Source organism: Limulus polyphemus, unplaced genomic scaffold (assembly GCF_000517525.1).
Source record: "Limulus polyphemus unplaced genomic scaffold, Limulus_polyphemus-2.1.2 Scaffold333, whole genome shotgun sequence".
Classification (NCBI taxonomy): Eukaryota; Metazoa; Arthropoda; class Merostomata; order Xiphosura; family Limulidae; genus Limulus; species Limulus polyphemus.
In genome coordinates, this window is record NW_013665943.1 from 542,005 (window position 1) to 566,866 (window position 24,862).

General features: G+C 34.6%; 1 protein-coding gene across 1 annotated transcript in view; it reads left to right on the top strand.

Moving 5' to 3' along the window:
• Positions 1-24,862, top strand: part of LOC106457450 (dynein heavy chain 8, axonemal-like) — a 459,787-nt gene that overhangs the window by 403,763 nt on the left and 31,162 nt on the right. Inside the window, exons 73-76 of the mRNA XM_022383398.1 lie at positions 9,807-9,928; positions 13,985-14,103; positions 15,793-16,069; positions 23,646-23,954. Of these exons, the coding sequence (XP_022239106.1) occupies positions 9,807-9,928; positions 13,985-14,103; positions 15,793-16,069; positions 23,646-23,954 (827 nt within the window). The remainder of the gene's footprint in view (positions 1-9,806; positions 9,929-13,984; positions 14,104-15,792; positions 16,070-23,645; positions 23,955-24,862) is intronic.

A 24,862-nucleotide genomic window follows, 5' to 3' on the forward strand; every position in this document is an offset into this window, starting at 1 on the left:
CAGTCACAAGAACGTCGAATCTGAATCACTTGAAAAAAACACGGGGGTGCTTAACTTTTTTCCAGGTGTATATATACCAGACTACACCCAATCTAGTAAATGCTAGGGCATTCACGAAGGAACAGGATATTTCTAGAAAACGTGGTGTGACACTAGTCACGTGACCTCGCTGACACAACATTATATTCCTTCTAAGAACTTTAATCAACTGAATTCAATATAAAGAAATTTACAAAGTTACACTCTACAGTATTGAATCAGTCATATCTCAATAACAGTGTGACTGCCATATTGGATGGATATCAAAATGAACAAATAATAGCCCATATTATTACAAAATCACAGTTTTAGCCCATCAATGACTTGTTTACTGTAAACTGCCTACAAATTATGTGCAAATCGACTTTTGAGTTCAAATGGGATTTGTCACTGCCCACTTTATGTACTGGAAAGGCTAATGAAGACTGAGAAGCACCTGAAAAAAATGAGATGAATGGATGCAACTACATGCTCAACCTGGGAAATGACCATAAATCTATACTAATCTTGAAATTATTTATTTGTTTATTGATGTATCATTATAACATCATAAATCATTAAACAAGTACCAACAATTCTTGGTTGTCTTTTGCACTATTAGAAATAACATACATACATGGAAACAACAATGAATCATTTCTTATACCAATATATGTATATTGTGATAATAAAATGAGATATATCAGATGACAAAGCTAACAGAAGATGTAATTAGATGTCATGATCAGTGAAATCATTAGGTGTATGATTCTCCATGTATGCACAATCTCTATTCTCTCAATGTGTATTGCATAAACAGAGGTCTGTACATGCCAAATCTTTAGATTTGCAAGAACATCTCTGTGATGAGAATTGCCCTTGCATTGGCACCTAACCATCTCAATGATAGCACTGGGAGCTGATAGTATACCTGTTCTTTTAGGCTTGAATTGACCCTCTGTATTTTTGTACAAGCTATATTCAATAGGATTTAGCAACCATTGCTGAGGTACACTTGCCTGACTCCATACCTTGGCCTGGACATGAGCTCTTTTGATGTGCACCATGAGTACTCCCATAGTAGGTGGTAATCTGTCACTCTGTGCCATATGCTTACAGAAGAGATTCCATGGTAATTCAGGGATGCTCCTGATATTGATTCCTTTAGGGCAATATTTTGCACATACAAATTAATGTAGAGTAGATATTAAACTCTCTGTAACCTCAGAAGATCCACCAAGCATGCTTATGGCATGAATTATGTTATCATTTGATTTGGAGTATATTTTGAACTGGGTGGCTTTGCATATTTGAGAAAACTGGAAATTGTTATCAGTTTCCATAAATGCATGAAATGAAGGTAATGCCTTTGCCTTGGTGGTCCCAAGAGGTGTCCAAATCTTTATTATCTCAATAACACCTTATGAAATAAAGAAGGATGTCTAAGGGAGCAAAAGATCACAGTTGGCTACTGTGAGTATGAGAAGATGCGTCTGGAGAGAAGATGATCAATCATTACCATTTCAACATGATGCAGACACTGCTAGACATATCATCAAAGTATCAGCTTCTTCGTGATTATTATTATCGTCAAAATGAAGATCCTTGTTGGACTTTGTATGACCATAGGCTGAGATGATGAACAACTTAGTGGAGTTTTTGTTGTAGGTGATAGTCCTCTGCATAAGGTAATCTGTCAAATCACTCTTTGTTTGATTGTGAGACAGAAGCTGATGTGTTTGATGTTTAACACTTTGTGTTGTATAGGCACTGTCCAGTGGCATCTCTCTCATCATGCTTTTCAACAAATTTGGATTTGGCTTGTAGGTGTAAAAAATCAAGAAAGATCTTATTATAGCTTCTAGTTAGACAAGGAGTTTATCATTGAAGCATACATACAATAAGGTATTTGTCAGTCTTCACAGTAGGAGTTTTTGTCATTAACTTCTGGATGAGCACCATCACATCTATCATTGCAATTCTATGACTAGGTTGAATTCTGTCATCAAGAGGCTCATGAATAATTGGATCTCATGCAACATTTTCAAGAATCTCTGCAGCTATATTATCCAGAATGTTGGTAAACTTTTATTTGGTAGTATTAACCCATTTGGTGCAAAAAGTGCTCTTGGTGTCAAAGTGAACTCAAAGTTACCAACTGCTTGTTTCTGGTCAGTATCTCGGATGGACTTAGCCAATACATATATATATAGATAACACCATCATCATCCATATAGATCCTTTGTTTCTTTCAGGTCTATGATCTTGTCACAAATTTGTACTGAGACTGTTTTGTTGCCAAAAAGGTACATCTTGTTGTTCTCCTTTGCTACTGAAGCAAAAAGGCTGACATCTCCATTGATTTTCTCAGAATCATATTCTTTGTACAGTTTCTGTCTAGTCTCATCAATATTGAAGATCTGTAGAATATACTCATCTGGAATATAGGCATGGTTTACCAAATTGTAAAGTCGATCCCCTTCATCAGTGAAAGAGTTACCATGACTAAGGATAGCTTTCTTTAGCCTGTCCACAGATTGCCGATCTTATGTGATTACACTTGGTGCAAGGTCATGATTCCCTTTATTGTTACTTTCATTCAGGTTGAATTGACTGTACAGGCATGCCAGTTCTGGCGCTGCTAAGAATAAATGCAGTCTGGCACTGGCATTTCTTGAGATACCATTCAATCTAGAGTGAACTTTCATGGAGTTGTTAAAATGTTTCCATGTGTGATCAGCATCAATGGAAACAAAAGGAATACGACTTTTGTTGACTAAAATGTTGACATTTTCCAGTTAATCCCAGGTCTCGGGATGGTCCATTTTTAAGGTGTGCATTTCAGCTAGCTATGTACTAAGACCAGTGTCTTTTATATTTTATACAAGTTATTGCAAAGAGTATCGTACTCAGATCTTCTCCAGCTTCAAGGTGAAGCTTCAAACCTGCAAATGGACAACATACAATCCACTTGTTTTAAAATAACATATTAAAAAACAGTCAAACATATGTACAAAAATTCGTTACACTATTGGTTATTACAGTTGTATTGTCTTCTTTCCACTAGAGTCCACACAGGTGGATTCAATTAGTTTAGAACACCCTTTGACAAAACTAATTATTATTCTTTATCTTTAAACTAACAATCGCACCATCTAACTTCCCTTTCACTAACTTAACTTCCACTAACTTACTTTCACTAACTTCTTACTTGCACTCTATATCTGCAGATATTTATAATACACAACAGAAAATTATAAAAATAATCTAGCCCTCCAGTAACGTCAATATATAATGTAGCAAGGAAAACTTTGAAGCTTTGAGTAAGACGATGTCAACAGTATTACAAAAGCCTAGTACAACAATTAAATTGCTTACACAATGTACAACTCATACTGAGCTACGTAACAAAACTTGTCATAACTATTGCTTTTAAAATAATTCACTTTTAACACTCTTGTTATGAAACTAAATAAACATTAAATATCAAATCACTAAATAATAACTCTTAAACTAAACAGTCTTGTATATCCAACAATTGGCTGTTCCAATCCAATCCATAGCAGAAATTTATGTTTAAGATCTTTCAAGCTTCAAAGAAGTTTTGAGGCCTGAAAGACAACCCAAGATGATCAGAAACTTTGATTTCTCTTCACCCCACACAGTGAACAGCTTTAAGCCAAACAGATGTGGAAGAAGCTTTTGGGCTTAATTTTCTTAAAATGAGATGAGGGTTTTGTTGAGATGCTCAAAGATGCTGAGAAAGCTACTTTGCTGTTCTTTTCAAGCAGACGTCTTTTAAGTGAAGATTTTCCTTGAAGAACTCCTCCAGAGCTATATTAAACAGAACTAAGTATGAGCATATATGGGCTTGAAGGGATCACTTCTAGTGAGTACATTTTAGAATTTGTCTTATAGTTGCTGATTTGTAAAAATCAGCTTCTACCCATGCATTTTCAATGCTAGAACTTTTTATTGATAAGCCAAGGCCCTTCAATTCACAAAGTCTTGGCATGATTTTGGACTTGAGATTAGGTTTGGCATCAAGCAACTGCACTACCTTTTCATAAAGTACTATGTCGAATTTAATTACAGTAACAGGATCTTGTCCAATTGTGATTTTCTTCAACTTTTGGGCTTGCACCATTACTGTCAGTAAGTTGACCATTCATGTGCTAGTTCTGGGAGTAGTGGCAGAGCAATAACATAGGTTACTTTCTGGCATACTGGCACAAAGGAGTTGTAGCTTCACCAGTTCAAGATCTTACCTGAAAGACTCTTATTTCAACCTAGATAGAGAAGAAGCAACAATCCAGCCCATTTGAGTCATGTTGGTCAGTTGCATCCATGGTCCTCCTTTTGGTTTCTTGTATAGGATCATTGAGTTGTGATAATGAGTGACAGAAACACGTTTTTAATCTTCAATCTGTAAAGATGATGAAATTTGCTCACCTGGAACATTGGCTTTCTGGTAGACTGCCATGATAACTACAATGATTAGTACTTTACTATTGGCGGTGTCTTCAGAAAAATCTGTGTTATCCATGGCAGAAAAGACAAACATGCCTTTCTTTAGGAAGAGCATTATATACAAGCCATCAAATTGCTTGGAATTTGCAACCACTACATTTGCAAGAGAGGTTTCCAGTAGCAAAGCTGAGCTGTATGAAACACTAATTGTGTGCACTTAGCAGATCAATTATCTTCTTGTGTCATAATGAACAGTCAACACTAATCCCAATACTTGAGGGTTTTCTTTTGAATGTGTTATCCTGAATGTTGCAGTATCATGGAATGGCTTGAACTTTAATTGCCTTGTGGACTTGATGCCATACATAATATTCTGACTTACAGTCAGTGCTGCTCTGTCTACAGTATTTGTTCTGGCTTCAGTTTCCAACTTCTCCCCATCCAGACCATAATTTAGTAAATAAGTGTGTAAAGTTCAGCCGACACATTATCAGTATTACTCAAAACTAGTAATGAATGCTGTTCTGTGCTGTTTTTTGAAAAATTCATGATGCTACTGTGTACCAAATATGCTGCCTCGAACAAGATATTCATGTTATCCATCTCATTTTCAGGCTTTGTGATTGCTTCATGTACCAACCCTTCTTTGCATATATCTGGACAGTATAATATAGAAGGCATCCTTCTGTTGGCTTGTAGAATCGACTTGACATATGGTAATGCCAAAAGAATGTTTTCTTTTAGCCATTGTTTAGTGAAACAAGGTGTATGATTTGCCAAAGCATCCTCACCAAGCATGTTCAAATACGTAGTCTCTATGTCTTTCATTGAGAGATATGCATTATATTTTGTTTGAACATAAATCACATTGATAAGTTTGCAGTCTACAAAGAGTTGTCTGTGCTTGTTTTTTCTCATGCATTATCTTGCAAAACATAAAAGATGTGCTGAATCCAACAATTTTTGTGATATCTCACATCAGTTGCATGGGCATCAGGTGGTGAGATGGATGTGTTGAACGTGGTTATCAGAACTGAATTTCGATAGGTTTCTATGGCATCTTTCAAAGCATTGCCAGCATTCTCAGTTAGAACCTTAAATAGCTGTTTTTTGGTATCAGTTTGACAAAATAAACACAGCTTATTTTCTGAGGGAGCTGTTGATGATTGTGTGAATGGTCAGGAAGATTTTGATGAGGTTGGTGTATCATCTGTTGAATTCAATACCTTTTCTCTTTTGCCACTTCTCTCTATATAATGAAATGTTCTGGTTGCTAATGCATGCTTTTTCCGGTCTCTGACTCACTGTACCCTCACCTTGTTGGTAGCATTTGCGTAGCAACCACAATGCCAGATTGCTTTCTCCTTCTGTACGGTGTCTTTGATGCAAGGTGGCTGTGGATGTATATATATTCACCATCGTGTAGATCTGCTCTCTCCTTCACTGTTTCTAACAAAAGTTGATAACAATCAAACTTTGGTTGTATGAGTTTGTCTTTGCAGTCTTTTTGGCACAATATACACAACTTCCAATTCATTGGTAATTGTGTTGTATCAGACTGTCAAAATACAGGTAAGTTACCCATTATAATCCACTAAATGAAGCCTGAAAGAAAGCAAAACCTTACCATGAGCCAAAAGTGAACAGTTCACCAGATCAGGATTGAATAATTTAAGACTGAAAATTTGACCTTTATCAGACAAACAAGTATGTGTTTTTATGTGTGCATACATAAGAGATTGTATGATTGGATGTGTTATTATGAAATACCCTGGACCATTTTGAATTCCAAAAATACAGTAATCTAAATTTCATTACAACTGAACTATTGACATGACTCTAATATCACACAGCATACTGTAGATAAGAAATGCAAATTAGCACCTGGTACTTATATTCATATACATATATATATATACACACACACACTTTTTTATTAAAGAATCAATAAACAAACATGACATTATATAATAATTTCATTTACTTTCATTCAAACTATATTGTTACAGCAAGTCTTCTGTATTGATACAACACTAAATATCTAACATATTTGAAGACACACTAGCTTATTTCTTGGAAATAATGGTTTTCAGACATGTTTGATGTGTTGCAAGAGAAACCATATTCTTCCTCATAGCCAGTATTAGTTTTAGTCACTAAGGTTCTGATACTGTGTTGCTAAGGGATATGTATATAGGGAAATCTATGCTATAATAGGTTGCCATTTTGATATCCAAGATGGTCACCATACCATTAACATGAAAAAAGCAAACAATGATTTTTAGTTTCCTTATGTAATAAGCTTTCCAAAAATGTATAGTTTTCCAAAAAAAATCAGACAAAAATACATAAGAAACTGAACTGTGTTACAGGAATGTATTAGGTGGTCTTCATTGAATTAATGTTTGACATATAATTGGATTTCATTATCAAATTTTTTTAAGTGTTGTGATCTAAAACTTTACATCTAGTAAAGAATCTATTATTAGATACTAGCTGGAGTACCCATCCGTTTGACGGGTGAAATAAAAACTTGTTTGCAACAAAGGATAGGAAATTGTGCTTCTATATTTTTTTTCTTAACATAATAAACATTAAAAGTACAATAAAAATACATAAAGGTAACAATATCCCCATGACCTTCCTCACATCATCCTGTATCTCTATGTCAAGTTGTGTTTATTTGGTAGTTTTTCCAAAATTAGATGTCCCCCCATGTCATTCTGTATCATTGTGTTGAGATTGGTGCTGATTGATCAAGAAATGTGGAAACGTATAAGAAAGATACAAACACATATTGGTGTTTATTTATATAGATACTCTCTAATTTACTTGAATATATCTAAGATAGTATATGAGTTACTAAACTATTATTTCAATGTTGCCAGTAAAATGCTATAAATATTTCTTATGTGTTCCATACTTGTTTGTATATTTATGTATAAATCCAATATTGGTATCAATAATATTAGCATTTTAAGGGAATTTGGTTATATTTATTTAGTTAGTTGATCTTCCAGTCTTTGATTAAACATTCTAAAAGTAAAAATTTGGGTTTCTATTATAACTAACAATATGCACTTGGCATCACACTTTCTAATAGTTGGAAATGTTTCATAAATCAATTATATGCTTACAAATATATTGCCCATGGCACCATGGATCACACCTGCAGCACCAAAGCACTGCATCATTCATATTAAGTTCTATTAATTTTCTGTAACCTAATTGCTAAAGCATTTTCTCACTGAAGTCATATTATTCCAAGTAGCCATCTTTGTGGAATTACAGTAATAAAGAACCTGTATAAACTACAAAATGCATGGCATATGTGTTAATGCAAATGAATATGGGTGTTTTTTAATAAATGGCATGTAAATTTCTTACATACAATATGGTTTCATGTTCCAGTTGATATCAAATAAATATATGTATTCTTGAAAACTAAAAAATTCTTTAAAAAACAACGATTATTTTCCTTGGGAAAAAGCTAGAATCATCGACACAGACAAATTTTGGAAGATAAGAAAAATTAAAAAATCGTTTTACATTAACACAATAAAACCTTCACTAAACAGAGATTTAGGATTCGAGGTGAGTACACTGTGGCTACCATTGGTTGAGGCTACAGGAAGTCTCTCATCCAATCAGAAACGTGTTTTAGCCAACCAATCATAATACACTCTCCACAATCTACTAGAACACTATAAAGACCAAACTACACCACATACACACTGACCTGAAGATGAAAGGTGGAAGACTTTCAAAATGTCATCCTCTACATTTGTATGTTTCTACAACAGGCAGTTGCTGTCCATTTGAAACTTAGATTCAATATATGTATTATTTAAAAATACCACAAGAATGTTTTTACAGGTACATTAGGCATTATATAAATGTAAAGTTTGTATTTTATTATAAGTAGGAATTAGAGTCAGTCTTGCCTTTGTGGTTAGCATGCCCAGACTGTGAGTTTGAGAATTTGTATTTCATGGCCTGTTGCTACAAAAACTTCTCCTCAGTTTAGGCCACTTGGTGCACCATAAGAGTAACAGTCAAATACCACTTTTTGATTAGAACAAATTGGCCCAAGTATTTGCAGTGGTGCAGCTGTTGACTTGCTACCTTCCATTCAGTCTATCAGTACAAAATTGTTGCAAAAGGGAGTATTCTGTACTTTCTCATCTGTGACATAATCATAGTGAATGAGATGTATAAGATATCTCTGGTACAGTTTCTTGATATTTCTGATATGGTTGTGAGATAGTTAGTATCAAAGTGAATTTTATTTGGTCCTGTTAACTCTTTCACAATCAGTATTTCACTATTCCTACCACCTTAGACAATTTTATTAATTTCAATATTTCCTGGCTAAAATGTCTATATATTGTCTACCAATTATAGAGCAATGAGATTGTATTAAACAGAAACTCACCAATAGCCTGGCTTGGTATAAATTAGATTTTATGCACCATTTACATAAAACTTCTAGCTTACACACTGTTATAAATAAATTTAAAAAATAAATAAAACACTGTTATAAATAAATTAAAAAAATAAATAAAACAAAATAAAAATCTTAAAGCCAGCCCTTATCAAGCTCTCTCATAAACTCATTTAAATTTACTGCCTCCACAACATCAGAAGGCAATCCATTCCAGAGGCCAACCACCATGTTAGAAAACTAAAACTGTCTTAGCTGAAGATGACTGCTACCTTACCAAAATTTATATTTGTGTCCCCTAATCCTACTATTCTCGCTGTTAAGTATGAAAAAAAGATGATGCATTGACACTATTGGTTCTTTTTACAATCTTAAATACCTCAATCAGATCCCATTTAACTCTCTTTTTTTTGTTTAAGAAAAAATCATTTCAAAGGCCTTAATCACTCCTCATATGATAACCCCTCCATCCCAGGCACCATTCTAGTAACCCTCCACTGAAAACTTTCCAAGAATTCAATGTCCTTCCTGACGTAAGGAACCTAAGACTGAACACAGTACTCTAAATGTGGCCTAACCAGTGATTTATACAATGAAATTATAACCTCTTTAGACTTGTATTCAGTGTTTTTGTAGATACAACCTAAAATCCTATTTGCTCTACCAGTAGCAACAGAGCACTGCTTTAATGGCTTAAGAGACTGATCAACCATTATACCAAGATCTTTTTCTTTCATGACACTTTTAATGAATTTAAACATTTTTTATAAAACTTTCTGCTTAAAAATAAAGGTCCACTGTATTTTCAGGTTTACAGAATTTCAGTTGCAATATAATTGTTACACATTATGAAAATATAATTATTTGCCAATAGGAGGAGCTGCTCTTGACCTTAAAACTGTGCCACCAAAACCAGCCAAGTGGATCACTGATATATCATGGTTGAACCTGGTTGAACTCAGCAAATTACATCAGTTTCAGGAAATTCTTGCAAAGGTGCTAGGAAGGAAAAGATATTTTAATATGTTTGACTTTCAAGTTAAAAATATTAATAAGTATATATTTGCATTATGCAATATAATGTGTTAATCGGGTATTTGTGTTACTATCTTGAGTGTTATATATTTTTATTCACTAATGATTACTAAGAGCCATGTTATGAAGCTGAGCATATCTTCTATTACCATTAGCAATTTGATAAACATTCCTGTATGGTTTCATGAGAAAAATAGCCAAAGAAATTGGAATCACAGCAGACCCATTTGACTACATGCCTGTTAAGTTCCCTGATGCAGCTCCAGTGAGATTTTTTACTTTTGGTTTGTATGTTTAAAATGTAGTCTTGGAATCCAATTCTACAAAAAGTGAAAGAACTGTGGAAAATTAGTCTAGACATTTCTGTTTAACTTTTCTGTATTTTGCAGAAGCTTGCTACATTTAAAATTGTGGTCTCAGGCAAATAGAATTTAATCATAGCAATTAGATTAATCATGATCAATAAAGAATGAACAGTTTTAAAGTGCAGTGCAAGATCTGGAATGTTGTTTAAATGAGGTGCAATTAACTCTCAGTATAAAAATTTGTTCATAGCATTAAATTGGAAATTAACAGTTTGATATCATTCCCCTCCACTTTTTTTACTCTTATTGTTCAGTTTGTAATAATGAAAGAAATATCTGCCAACTGAAATACAAACAAATATGGAATTTGAGTAAACTCTAAGAAAATAATAAGACAACATATTTCTGAGCTTTCTTTCAACATATTAACTCATTGTGAATATGTATCAGTGTCAGATATGCACAACTGTTTAAGTTTCATTTGTGTGTTATGATTTAGATAGTTTATATATCAAGGACGTCATACTTGGTTATGTTTAGAAACTATTTTATTAAAAGTTTGTTTAGATAACTGTTTACAAATCATATGTTGTGTAGTTCAATTGTTATGAATTAATGATTGTTCACAACAGTAAGATTATTGCACCATGTTGCTAGAACTTTCTGAGTTACTCTTAGGTTTAATGGAGTATTATTGCATCAGAAATCTAGTATTGTGTGGAATGTTCTAGATTTCTGTCGTGGTATAAATATGCATCAAAAAATCATTATTGAGTTCTAGTTCTAGACTGTGTGACTGTAAGTTTAGTGATAAAGAGTGTATAGTGGTGATTTTTGCAGTGAAATTATCACAGACTGTATTGTAATAACAGTGTAGAGAAGAATAATTCATCTTGCTAATTGGATTCTAAAGTAATTGAACCTGCATGTGTGGGCTTTGATGAAAAAGAGAATTATTTCCGAAACATACATACCTCTACTCCCACTTACAGCTTTTACTTTACTACCAGGGTTTCTTCTTTTGCCGATCTAATCATTGGTCTGATTTTTTCTCGATTGCTCCAGTTTTTTATACCCCACTTATTTGCCCTTGGCAATGTTTCTCTCATGACCCTCTTCACCTACGTCAATGCTTCAACTTTTCTGGTACTGTATATAAGCACCTCATTCAGATAATATTATTACTTCTTCTCAAAAAAGCATCACAAATGGGTTTCCCAGTATTACGATTGTTCGGAGATACTTTGAACATTATTCATGTTATCTAGTTGATTTTAATAAGAATAATTAAAAATAAATTTTTTATTCCAATTGGCAAGCCAATTTATGGTATGAATTCCTGGAATATTATTTGTGGCACAGAGGCAAATCAGGTTTCTCCTATCCCACCTCTGATATCTAGCATCACACAATAATCTGAGGGGGGGAGCCACTCACCTTAACCACAGATCCAGGAACTGCAGGTCCTTGAGTGAGGATTAGTCAGTCAGTTTGCATCTTCACCACTATTATACACCTAACCTGTAGGGATTCCATCTTTCACAGATCATTGGGATTTTGAACTTAGTTCTAGAGCTATCAGAGTTTAGTTGGTCTGGGGGTAGTGAGAGTGTTGTGCTTGTTCTTCTGAGGTTTTATTCCTGTTGGTTGGCAAAATATACAGATAGAAGATTGGTGTCCAGTCATCAATCTTTCTCGTCTATATCAATACCTAGATTCTCCAAGGTTCAAAAGCTACTCGTTCCTCAATCTGAGCTGACATTTTTTACTGGGATTTTAGATGTCCAAGTTTGTTGTAGTCAGCTCCTATCTGCACATAGCCAAAGTGGTGCAGTCCCACCACTATTGACATTCGTTGTGCACAAGGGTCAGGTACTGCAGTTCCAGGTTTTTAGCTTTGGACTCACATCAGCTTCACAAGGTTTTTGCCATATTGTACAAGTTTTTTTTCGTTGCCTACAATCCATCACACTGTGTACATATCATTCCATGGATGACTGGTTACTGCTTGTCACCATCTCATCAATTGTCAGAACATCACATCTTGATTCTACTTTCAGAAACAACCAAGCTTCATTTTCAGGGCTGAGACATCTATTCTTGCTCCAATTCAATATGTCATCAGTCTGGGTATTTTTTATTTTGTCTATCAGTCAACTGACTCCCATCTGACTCAATGCTATGGAATAAGATGCCAGACTCTACTCATCTCTCCAGAACCCACTGCATGGATGGTTCTTTCTCTTCTGGGAATGTGGGCATCATTTTAATCTCTCATGCCTTTTGGACAAGAGCATAAGAGATCCTTTTTATGATCTTTATGTGACCAAGAGATCATAAACATCGATTCACTGAATTCCTCAGTTTCTTTAGTTGGGATCATTCTTTGATTTCGAAGGGTTGTTAAGTCAGGACACTACTATGATATGGGTTCCTCTACCACCATCTCGTTCAGAGTTCCATCTCCTCACAAATGCCTTGCTTCAAGGATGGGGTGCATATACCAATGATCAGGAATTCCAGGGTCTATGCATGGAGGAAGAGGCTTCCCTACATAATGTTTTAGTCCTTCTTGCTCTTCAACAGGCACTATCTCATGGTCTGGGCTTATTAAGGGAAAATCTTCAGGCTTAACTCTGACAATTCCATAGTGGGGTCTTGTGTTTCTCATATAGGAGACACTTGGTCCAGAGCTGCTTGTTATCAAATTTTGTACCATTCCTATTTTATCACCCTACTAGCTTGTTCCATGGATGATTCCTGTGGTAGCAGGTCAATTGTCTTAATCCAGACAGATTCTCCCAACAGAGTAGATGTTTCATCATAAGGTTCTGTTGGATTGGCTCTCATTTTACAACTTTGATGGGTGGGTTGGCCTCTCATTGGATCACCCAACTACTTGCAATTTGGTCTCCAGTACCTCATATTTGGGCTTTGGCAATGGATGCATTCCATCAGGACAGGATGGGATTACAACTCTAGGCCTTCTCTCCACTTCATATGTTACCCAGGGTACTAAATATGATTTGTTCCAACTCATTGTTGGGTCTTGTCAATAGCACCAGATTGGCTGCTACATCCTGGTTTCTACTTCTGCAGTACCTTCTGGAGTGTCCACCTCTTCCACTTTTTCTTAGGCTATCTCTGTGGAGGCAGCCATGATCTGACATGGTACACCAGGCTATCCAGAAGCTCAAGCTTTAGGTATAGAGGTTATGCAGTCTTTTTCATAATCTGACATAGTACACATGGCTATCCAGAAGCTCAAGCTTCTGGCATAGAGGTTATGCAGTCTTTTGCACGGCATCGGGGTTTAATTTCTGAGGTTGCCGTGTATCTGTCTCAGTTTCTGTTTTGTCTGACATGAACATTTATCAAGAGAAATGACACACATATCGTTAATTGTGTATTGAGAGGAGGTAAGTATTATTGGAAGTACATTTTCAATTTAGGAAAATGTTAACTTAAAGGTTTGGATACAACTGTGTAACAACCATTTGTATATATGTTTAATTTGTTTTTAATATATTATTCTTAAAACTAGCTGCCTGTGTTGCTGTCTTTTATAGTTGAAATTTTTTGCCAACAAGTCACAGATACCTACTGGAAAGCATCTGTCTACAAAATCTGACAATTAGCTTGTACTGATAACACTTGAAATAAGTATCAAAATATGAATTAAATAAATAAATAACATATTGTTGAATTACAGGTAAAGAAAAATGAGAAATCATGGAAAAGTTGGTATGAAAATGATGCACCAGAAGAAGAAGAGATTCCAAGTGGCTATCAGATGTCACTGGATTCCTTCCATCGCCTTTTGTTTATCAGGTTAGGCTGTAATGTAATAATTATTACAAACATCATTTTCCTTTCATATTTATGACTTTCAGAATAATATCCATTACCACTGAAAAATAAAGAACAAATAATAATTATTGTTCCAAAAATTTAATTTTTGATATCTTCATTAAATAGCCTCTAAAGACTCTCATTACTGTTTTTATACTAGTATAAAACTTGTTTACTTTCAAAAACCCACTTGGAAAGTCCTTGAAAATTGTTTTTTGAAACTTTAATTATTTCTGTCCCAATTTCTTGTATTAAATTTTTCATTTCAACTTTAACTACAAAAATGATAACTTAAAAATACTGACATTTTTAATATGTAGCAATTTAACAACTGAATATTGTGTCTGTCCTCCTGTAATCAACTTGATAAGTACTCCATTGACATCTAGTAGCTTCCTAAGAAAGGGACTTTATGTATATCTACAGTAAAAGCATTAAATCATTTTCATTACATGATAGAGCTAGAACATTAAAAATTTCAAACCATATGATAATTTGATGACTCATGTCTTTAACACCAGACTTTGTAAAGTAAAATGTCTTGGAAAAATATCTTGAAGATATGAAACAGTCTTTGAATTCTATGTTCAAAAAGTATTTGAACCCTATTTATTAAAGTTTGTTCAACTTAAAATTTGAACTGCTGTCGTTTTTATTTTTCTTTGGCTAGAAAAAAAGTATGTGTTTTAGAGGTTGGGTACAAACTTATATTAAAACACTGTGGAGCCTCACCACATTGTTACAGTCCATGTTATCACATCTGATCATGCTCTATATAACTACCTTGCATATTAACAATAATCCTGAAATATAGTTGCAAAAGGCTTTGTTGTAAGGCTATCATGTACAAGGCTCTTCATTGCTCCTTGATAGCTTACCATAATCCATCTAGTTTAGAGGGATAGCTATTTTGCAGCACCTATTTCAACACTTTAATCACAAAGAATTTCATAGGTAGTGTAGTTGGCAACTTAACCACTATATCTTTGTATGAAATAGTATCAATACTGTTTTGATTCTCCAGTTGCTTGTGGTATGTATAAGGTTGAACAAGATGTATGAATGGAAAAACCTTATCTTGGTGAACCCATACCTTTTTAGCCTTGTTTCTACATTTTTCTTGATTATGTTATATACTGTTGTGTGTGACATGTTGATAGCTTTTGATACTAGCATTTATGTTTATGGATTCTAAACTATTACCAGATGTCACATTTTGCTTACTACAGCTGGGATATGACTTATTTAGGTCTCTTTCTGGATGTTCCTAGTGTCCTGAGCTGGTTCATCGACTTTTGTTTTCCAGTTCCATTAAATATAAGCATTATCCCTATCATGGACATTTTAATCTCCAATCTGAACACGTCTTGGTATTCTGAGTGCATAATTATTTTGCATCAGAAAGGACTGTTACATACACTTCCCAAAAGCAATTAGTTTTTTGTAGCATCAGGCTACCTGCAAAAAAGTCAAGCAATGTCAAAATGTAATGTTGATACATGCCCTTATGATGCAACTTTATGTCTGCTATGGTTTTCATGTGACTTGCTGATATGCATATTCAAAATCATTTTATTATATCATACTTATAATATTTATTTTCAGATAGGAAATATAAAAATATAAGTAAACAAACATGGTATTTAAGAAGTTCTGTGATTTTGGCAGGTGTTGGTGTCAAGATCGAATGCTGTTCCAAGCCAGGAAATACATTTCTGATGTAATGGGAGCAAAGTATGCTGATCCAGTTATTCTAAATTTAGAGCATACCTGGAAAGAGAGTAATACAAGAACCCCTCTTATTTGTCTTCTTTCTATGGGTTCTGATCCAACAGGTCAGATTGAAACCTTATCTAAAAAGAAGGGCATAGATTGCCGTGCTATTTCTATGGGTCAGGGTCAAGAAGTTCATGCTCGAAGGTTGATGGGACAGTGCATGACAGGAGTAAGTGTTAAAAAATTAGATACATTTTTACTATATAATTTTCTCCCCTTTGTTACAGATGCAATTTAGTAACCTAGTATTTTCTAAAATAAAATACATATCTCTTAAATTTTGCAATAAGAAAATAAAGTTGTGTAAATGCAACAACAGAATACTTTTTTGCACTTTCTATTTTAGAGAAAAACTATTATGTAAATGTATATTTACCTACTAGTCAATTACTTTGATACAATATAAGCCACTCAGTTTCATTTATGGTTTCTTAGTAGAAAATATATTTGTCATGCTTTTTTAAATATTACATATATTTTACTTTATTAAGAATCGTTAAAATGAAACAATATTACAGTTTAAGAAAAACCAGCTTTGTTTCAGCAAATACCAATCTTTCAAATCCTTAAATGCTACTCATCCTCAGCTTTACTAATTATCACAAACCAACAAGTTATGGAGCTGAAGATGAGCAGCAACAAATTATTAAAAAAGATCTAACTGAATACAATTTTAAATCAGCAGAACTCGGCAATTCCACTTCTTCTTAAACTTCTTCATATTAGTAATTCTGAATTGTTTAGTTAGATTATTTGAATTAACGATCTAAATAGTACAAAATAGTTGGTTTACCCTCTTTTATGTTTATATTGCAAAAATAATTTAGTGAGTTGTCATCATATATGTACAAGATCAAAGTCAAAGCAAAGCATTTTGATCAACTGTTTATAAAATATCTTACAAATTTGTACTGAAATTTTGAAAATTCTGTAGTGTTACAAAAATTAGTATGGTGTTATATCCTGGACCAATTATCCTGGCTGGAAACTTTAGCTAGTGAATTGGTAAAAAAGAAAGTAGCTAAATAAACATTTTCTGTAAGAGCAGAAAAAAAATGAAAAGGAATTTAAAATATAAACTAAATCTCTCTGCTCCTCCCCTGATATTTTACTATTCCATGTTGTGCTTGTTGGGCTATTTCAGATAAAGAATTTATCTCCTGTCTACTAAGACTTGTATTTTCATAAATAATACTAGTGTGGTAATTAAATTTTTGTATTTTGCTCAAACATGGACCTTTCACATACCAGACTAGAGCTTTGTTTACTAAGATAGAGTTAACCTAATAGCTGTTGCTAGAAGGGCATTTTTCAACAAATCAAACTTCCTCACCAAGGTAGTATCATATGTCACAGTTGAGAGCATCAGGGACGTATTATAAAGTAATTAGAAATTCATAGTGTAAATAGATTTGGGAATAAATATGGGAAATTAAATAACTGTAAATAGAGAGCAAATATCAAAAATACTTACTTACTATTAAACAGTTTTCTTTCATTTAATCAGATGACATTATAATCATCATGAAAATCATCTTATCATCATTTAAGACTTGTTGGGTATCAGACTATGATAATCAAGAGTTTCAACATCCCACATCTTAGTGATTATTTTACAAATATGCAATACCCATATTTTCAAGTTATTAGTGATAGATATTTAACAGAATGGTAGTTGTGAATGTACCAGTTTATGGTTTAATGATTTTCGTAATCTTTCCTTCACTTAAGATACTATTTATAGGAATATCATCTATCACAAAATGGCCCAATACAAAGATGCTGAATTAATTAAATTCTAAATAAACAATAATCCCATAAAAATTGTGTTGAATTAATTAAATGATACAGTACGTTGAAAGGAGATGTTATTGTTTTTACTACAGCACTGGTTTTCAATCACCATGCTAAAGTTATAGGTTGGGTGGCCTCAAACGTTTTTATTCATATCAAGGGAGCCTCAGACTAAAAAAGGTTTTGAAACCACTGATTTAGAGGATGGGACAGCTGAGATGGAACAGTAGGCCCTTGTTCTTCCTAAATATTATATTATGTTAAAAAGGCTTCATATTTGAGGAAATGGCATCTTTTACAACCCAAAGGACTTATGAACACGAGGAAAGATGGTTGACAGAGAGAGTTGTTGAATCTAGAAGAAGTCCTCTCTTTGACATCTTACCAAGGTCTATGACTTCTTTCTAATTCTTACCACTGACTTGAGAAGGAAAACTGCCAGAATTTGGTGAATTCAAAATTGCTGATCAACCTCAGTGTAAGAGAAACATGGACTGAGGATTGTTACAGTGGTATAAGATCTTGTGAGACTGAGACTAGGTGGGATTGTCTGTATGAAACTCCCAGACTAGCCAGAGTGAATCAACCTCAGCTCTGATCAGAATCACCCAAGAACATCACAGAGAGACTAGAGTAGTCATTGTTGAATGACCAGAGTCATCCTACCAGCAAGTGAGACAAGTAACAAAATGATGACTTGGTCATGGGGTAGTGGTGAGCATCCTGAAGCCAGGAGGTATGTTGTTTATGTGAGCATGATCCACAGAAGATCTTGGCGTCGAGCAGAATCAATAGATGAACTGCCTAGAATACCTTATTCTTCTGCCATCATGGATCAAGAACTTATTGCTTGTCAGAGTATCATGGTCTTTGAGACACCATTGACACAGTGTGGTAGGTGCTCTCAAAGACCATGAAGAAGATTGTTTGGCCATGATGAGGAGATCACTCAACTTACATTTTACGACACAGCCAAGGAAGATTTTGACCATTTTTTGAAGTGTTTCAGACAGATAACTGTCTGTAAAATGAGGAGCAAATCTGAGACTGCAAGACAGGCATTGCTGTGTTATGCTGGAAGTTTGACCCATTGTAAAACAGAAGAATCCATTGGACCAATTTCAAGGCTCAGAAGAGGAGTACCACAGAAATATTGACCACTCATGCAAATTGTCTTCACCAATTGCATGATAAAGCTACCCTAAGTGGCCTCAGCAGATCTTAGAGATATCTTCATAGATGTGTTTGTGGAAAGGCTACCCAGTGAAATGATAAGCCATCACCTGGGTGTGAGAGACTCACTCTTACTAGGGCAGTTTTTGTCACAATGCAGTAACTTTGAGTCAGTTGCAAGGGATAAAAAAGCCTGTAGAAGCAGCTGAGGTAATTTTACCTCAGACTGATCATCCCACTCAGGCACTCAGCTGAGAGTTAACCAACCACCCTCACATCCCAGGGTTGCAATGCCACCACATTGATATCCAGTTAGTGGACAGGACTATCCCAGTCCTCCCATGGTTTATATCCCTTAACTTATGTTACCAATGCCTCCACCAAGATGTCATCCTGGTAGAGAGAGGTGTGAAATATGTGCTTTACTTATGGAGTGTTGGGTCAATTTTGAGTAGGTTCAAGAGAGCTAATAGCAGATTGTGAATACTGTTGCTGTAGCTCTGAGAAACTAGAGAATCCCAAGTCAGATCTGGCCACAGACTTGGGGAAGTGCAACGAACAGCTTGCATCACAAATAGTGTGGTAGTCAGTCCAGTTCTTTCAGAGCTGCGTGGGTTTTAATGTGTGCCTGTCAGAGTAAAAGAACAAGAATTAGAGTTCCTGGTTAATATAGGAATGACCAGAATGCGTATAGATCTCACAGTATAACAGGTGCTCAAAGAGAAACTACCGTTTGGGCTTGTCAACATAAACTTTGTTCTGGCAATTGAAAATATCCTAGACAACTATGTCTTGGAGGTTTCACTTACAAAAAAAAATGTAATTGCTGCTGACCTCAATTCTGGCATTGGCATTCTTGGAATGGGTGTACTGCTTAGCTTATTGGTCAGTTTACCCTGTATAATGGGTGAACTAATGGTCTATGACAGAGTTTTCCAATATTAGCCACATCAGTCACAGGAACAGTAGACTGCAAGATTGTATGTCAAAGAGGAAGTCACATTACCCTAGCTCAGGCAGTTATCTGTCCTTGGGGTTAGGGCTGAGCCTAGGTGTTGTTATGCAATTGTGGACAATCAGTTATCTAGCTACAAGCTGTAATGGTCATTGACACAGTAAGCAAAGTGCAAGTAATCAATATTAGCATTAATTAATGCATTTCATCCATCAAATGTCTGAAAGTATATAGATACCAACACATCTAACATCGTTAGTTGAAGATTGTCCATACAATATGGACTCAACATAGCAGCAGCAACTAAGTGACTTGTTGGCAAAATATGCCAATGTACTTATGGAACTATATGGCAGATTAGGTTGAATCACAGTCATGCAATATCACATAGATATAGGTGATGTACATCCAATTAAACAACAGCCATGCAGGATTCCTTAGAGCACTAGGGAGATAGCATATCACTGAAGTACAGTGGATTTTAAAGTTCAGAGTCACACAGTCTTCAGAGAGATATTGTTGTCTCCAACAGTGATTGTCAAGAAGGAAGGTATCCCCAATTTCTGCATTGATTATAGGTTGGTGAATGTGGTAAATTATATTGACATCTTTCCACTACCATGAACAGATGAAAGTCTGAATGCATTGGAAGAAGCCTGTTGGTTCAATATGCTAGACCTGACATCTGGATACTGGAAAGTCAAAATGGATGACAAGAGCAGACCTAGTATTGCTTTTAGCATGAAAGATGATGAGCCTTATGTCATGATATTTGGCCTGTGTAATGCACCCCCATTTTTGAAAGAGTGTTGTGACTCTTGCCTTCTAAGCTATTTAACAGCATTATAAGGTATAATGAATGCATTAGATTATGATTATCTCCCAATCATCTGAAATTGATATGATTTGTTGATCGTAAGATTAATGGAATGGAAATGGCTTTGTGACCCTTACTTTCCAAGGTATCAAGCAGTGTTTCATTATAAGAGATATCCACAGGATATTGGGTGATAACTGCTTGATTGATACAGTTTAGGATGATTTATGCCAGTAGATAACAGTTTGCACCACTGCAAATGATATCTAGAAGCTAGAAATCACTGTTAAAAGGGCTTTTTTGATCCTTTTAAAGCTATCAAGTCATTTGTTGACATGAAACATCTGAGATATTTCATGAAAATCCCTCACTAGATTGTTTTTGCCAGTGCATCTAGGAAAATATTGTATTTCTCCATATGTAGTGAGAGAGTTGTGATTTATTTACCCATAAATTAATATATGCCGTAGAAACAGCACAAATAATCAGTTCTGTCTTACGAGAATTAAGCTGAAAAGTCATAGTTCTACCAAATTCAATCAGTGATTATTTATTTAGTGATGCTTGAAATGAAAAACACAAGTTTATCGGCTGCAGATGGCAGCACTTTATTAAATAATAGCTACCAACAGTAGCTTCAGAAAGTAACCTGAAGACAGTTGTGAAGTAATTTGAGTGGGAACCAGAGAAGGTCTGCTGAAAGCTGTTAGTGTGTGTGACAACAGCACAAGTAATCAGTTCTGTCTTACGAGAATTAAGCTGAAAAGTCATAGTTCTACCAAATTCAATCAGTGATTATTTATTTAGTGATGCTTGAAATGAAAAACACAAGTTTATTGGCTGCAGATGGCAGCACTTTATTAAATAATAGCTACCAACAGTAGCTTCAGAAAGTAACCTGAGACAGTTGTGAAGTAATTGGAGTGGGAACCAGAGAAGGTCTGCTGAAAGCTGTTAATGTGTGTGACAACATGTAATAGATATAAATGTACATGTTGATATATACCCACATAGATATGTGTGTGTATAGTCCCAGACAAGTAGGAACATCACATGAAGTCATTCGTGAGTGTTGTACAATACGAATGAATCAATCACATAATAAACATAATTATTAAAATTGTGTGCAAATGAAAACGAAGGATATTAAAATTATTATATGAAGTTAAGTGTGATTACCAGTCTGTAAGATATTACTGAAAAATACAGTATTATGTTGTTTTAGTTAATACTAATCAGAGAATGTTTCGATTTTTACACTGAAATACTTGGCAGGTAGTGAATTTTCATGGAATGATAAGAGTAACGAAATGACTAACGGTAGGTTTGAAAGAAAATGTAGTATTATTTATGTTTTTTCAATAAGAGTAGCCCCCCAGTGGCACAGCGGTATGTCTGCGAACCTACAACACTAGAATCCGGGTTTCGATATCCGTGGTGGGCAGAGCACAGATAGCCCATTGTGTATCTTTGTGCTTAATTTCAAACAAACAAACAAACAATAAGAATAATGCAAAATATTTTGATTAGTTCAAATTGAAATTATCAATAGTTTATGAAACTCATGAAATAGCTTAAATATCATAACAAATATAAACTTAGTGTACCCAGTATTTTATATGTTTGTGGTAAAATGTTTTTAATCATGTAGATTTCAATATTTAGACAATTGTACAGTTTTCTAAAATATTTTCTTAACATTAATTCAGTACAAGGACTAGTAGAAGGTGCATGCAAATTCAGACTATAAGTGTACTAGGGGAAGCATAAAGTAATACCCACATGATGAAACTCTGTAAAATGCACTATAGCTAATACTAAACTTCTTAAACTGAAAGAAGATTTGTAAGGAAAGACAATGAAAGTGTCAGTGGGTCCTAGTGGTAGAAAATCTAGGTTAACATTGCCTAATCCAAGTCAACGGATCTGTGTGTGTGTGGGATCCAAGTTTGCTGTAAGCATGTTGTCACTGTCAAAGGAATGGCAACAAAAAACATTGTTTCCCCGAGTGCTTTTTTTGTGACTCATACATCCTTTACGCAGAAATAAAAATTCTATCACTATATTACTATTATTATTCTCTCAAAATATGTTGGACATGTGAATTGATTTCATTTTAACCATTTTGTATAGATAAGTCTATTCTTTGGAAAAAACAGTTGATTATTACAATAGAAGGAACACAGAAGAAGTAAAAATGTTATAATTATGTTTTTTTAATGTGAATTGACTGGTAAAACTTGTGATTATATTTATAAGTAGCACAGTGACTGTTTGTTGTAACATTAGACTCTTCACTTAGTAAACACTCCATGGGAAATATAATACAGTAGTCTGTTGAATTTGACTCAGGTTCTCAGTTTCTTGTGGTAAGGGAGGGATTATGAAACCAGCAGTAGAGCTTGCACAGAAGTGACAGCTCCGTGTACTATGATATCAGGCAAATCCAAGCACATATTTGTGCCTCTTTGTAAATGGAAACTAAGAAATGGTTACAAGTAGTGTAACCATTTCTTAGTTTCCATTTACAAAGAAATGGTTACAAGTAGTGTTATCTTTTTGAAGCGTTTTTGAAAAAGGGCTCTTATGAAAACTGCAATATTTATAGCATGAATAGCCATTAATTTACAATTATCCTGAGTACCAGAACACTGATCTACATCCGAAAGAAACTACCAAAATATAGTTCCAGCTTGATTGGAGTTCTGTTATAAAGGTTCTTAAGTTTAAAGTGACTGTGGAAATTCTGTGTACTAAAAAGTTGTATCAAGAAAAAATAAACTAGTTTATTTAAGAAAGGACTTGTATCGCTGAAGTTCCTCGGAAAGAACTTATACCAGAAATTAACAAATGAGCAGATACGTAACAGTATTATATTAGTCATAAACAGCAGGTGTGTTTTCCTAACGTGTATCTACTAAATAATTTTTACTAGTTCATTTTAGAATTTCTCAAAAGGTTAAATATCAGCACTTTTTTTTAAGGTAATAGTTTTCTATATTATAGGGAGGATGGATGCTGTTGCAGAACTGTCATCTTGGTTTAGATTTCTTGGAGGAGTTTATGGATACTTTGTTAACCACTGGGACTATTCATGATAGTTTTTGTGTTTGGATCACAACTGAAGTCCATCCCAAGTTTCCAATCTCCTTGCTACAGATGTCCATCAAGTTTACTAATGATCCACCTCAAGGAGTTCAAGCTGGACTTAAACAAATGTATTCCACAATTACCCAAGACCAGTTGGATTTGATCAACTATCCCCAGTGGCAACCACTGTTATATGCAGTGTCATTTCTTCACAGTGTTGTTCAGGTAAATATAGATATACTTTTTATGAAATTTGAAAATTTGAAGTAGTGATTCTTCCAGTAGTTGATAAATCAAGATATAACTATAAATTTATAAATTTTTGGAAAGGTAAGGGTATACAGGCATATAAAGCCAGTTCAACAAACATGCTTTCATGGTTCCTACAGCTATGTGATGATCACATGTAGAAATAAAAACTTTAGCTGGTGAAAGCTACTTCATGTTACAGATTGAGATAAAATTTAATGGTTCAGAAGGACCTTTATGGAAACACTGAAGATGGTATGTGAAACTAGTATTGTTGGTAATAGGTATATAAAACTAGTACTTCCAAAACCTACTGTTATCTGCTTGTTTGTTTGTTTCCGGTAGAAATTCTTTCCTAGATCTTCTGCGATACAAGCCCTTTCTTGATTAAACCAGGTTATCCTTTCTCAATACAACTTTTAGTACACAGAAGTTCCACAATCAGTACGTTTCTCATCACTTTAAACTTAACTTTTATAATACACATAAATCACAGCGATTCACAATCTCGATAACTATGCTCTTGACGAGTGCAAAACACACACTTTATGGCTCACTAGCACCTCAAATACACTCGGACTTCTTCGATCATTCGAGAAACTCATCAGCAGCATCACGTGACTTCTGCTGTCATAACACTGCCCCTTCCTTAGTATTTATCATCTCGAACAATAGCCACTTACATTAAACCAACAGATACTTATCCTCTGCTGCCACTTTAGCTGTTCCTCTACATTGGCTTTGCCTATCTAAGCATTGGTCTTGCATGCTCCAGTCTTTTATACCCCACTTATATGCCCTTGGCAGTATCTAATCTGCAAATCCTTCCACTCGTGTCAGTGTGTCCTCTTTCCTGACACTGTATATAAGCACCTCCCTCAGAT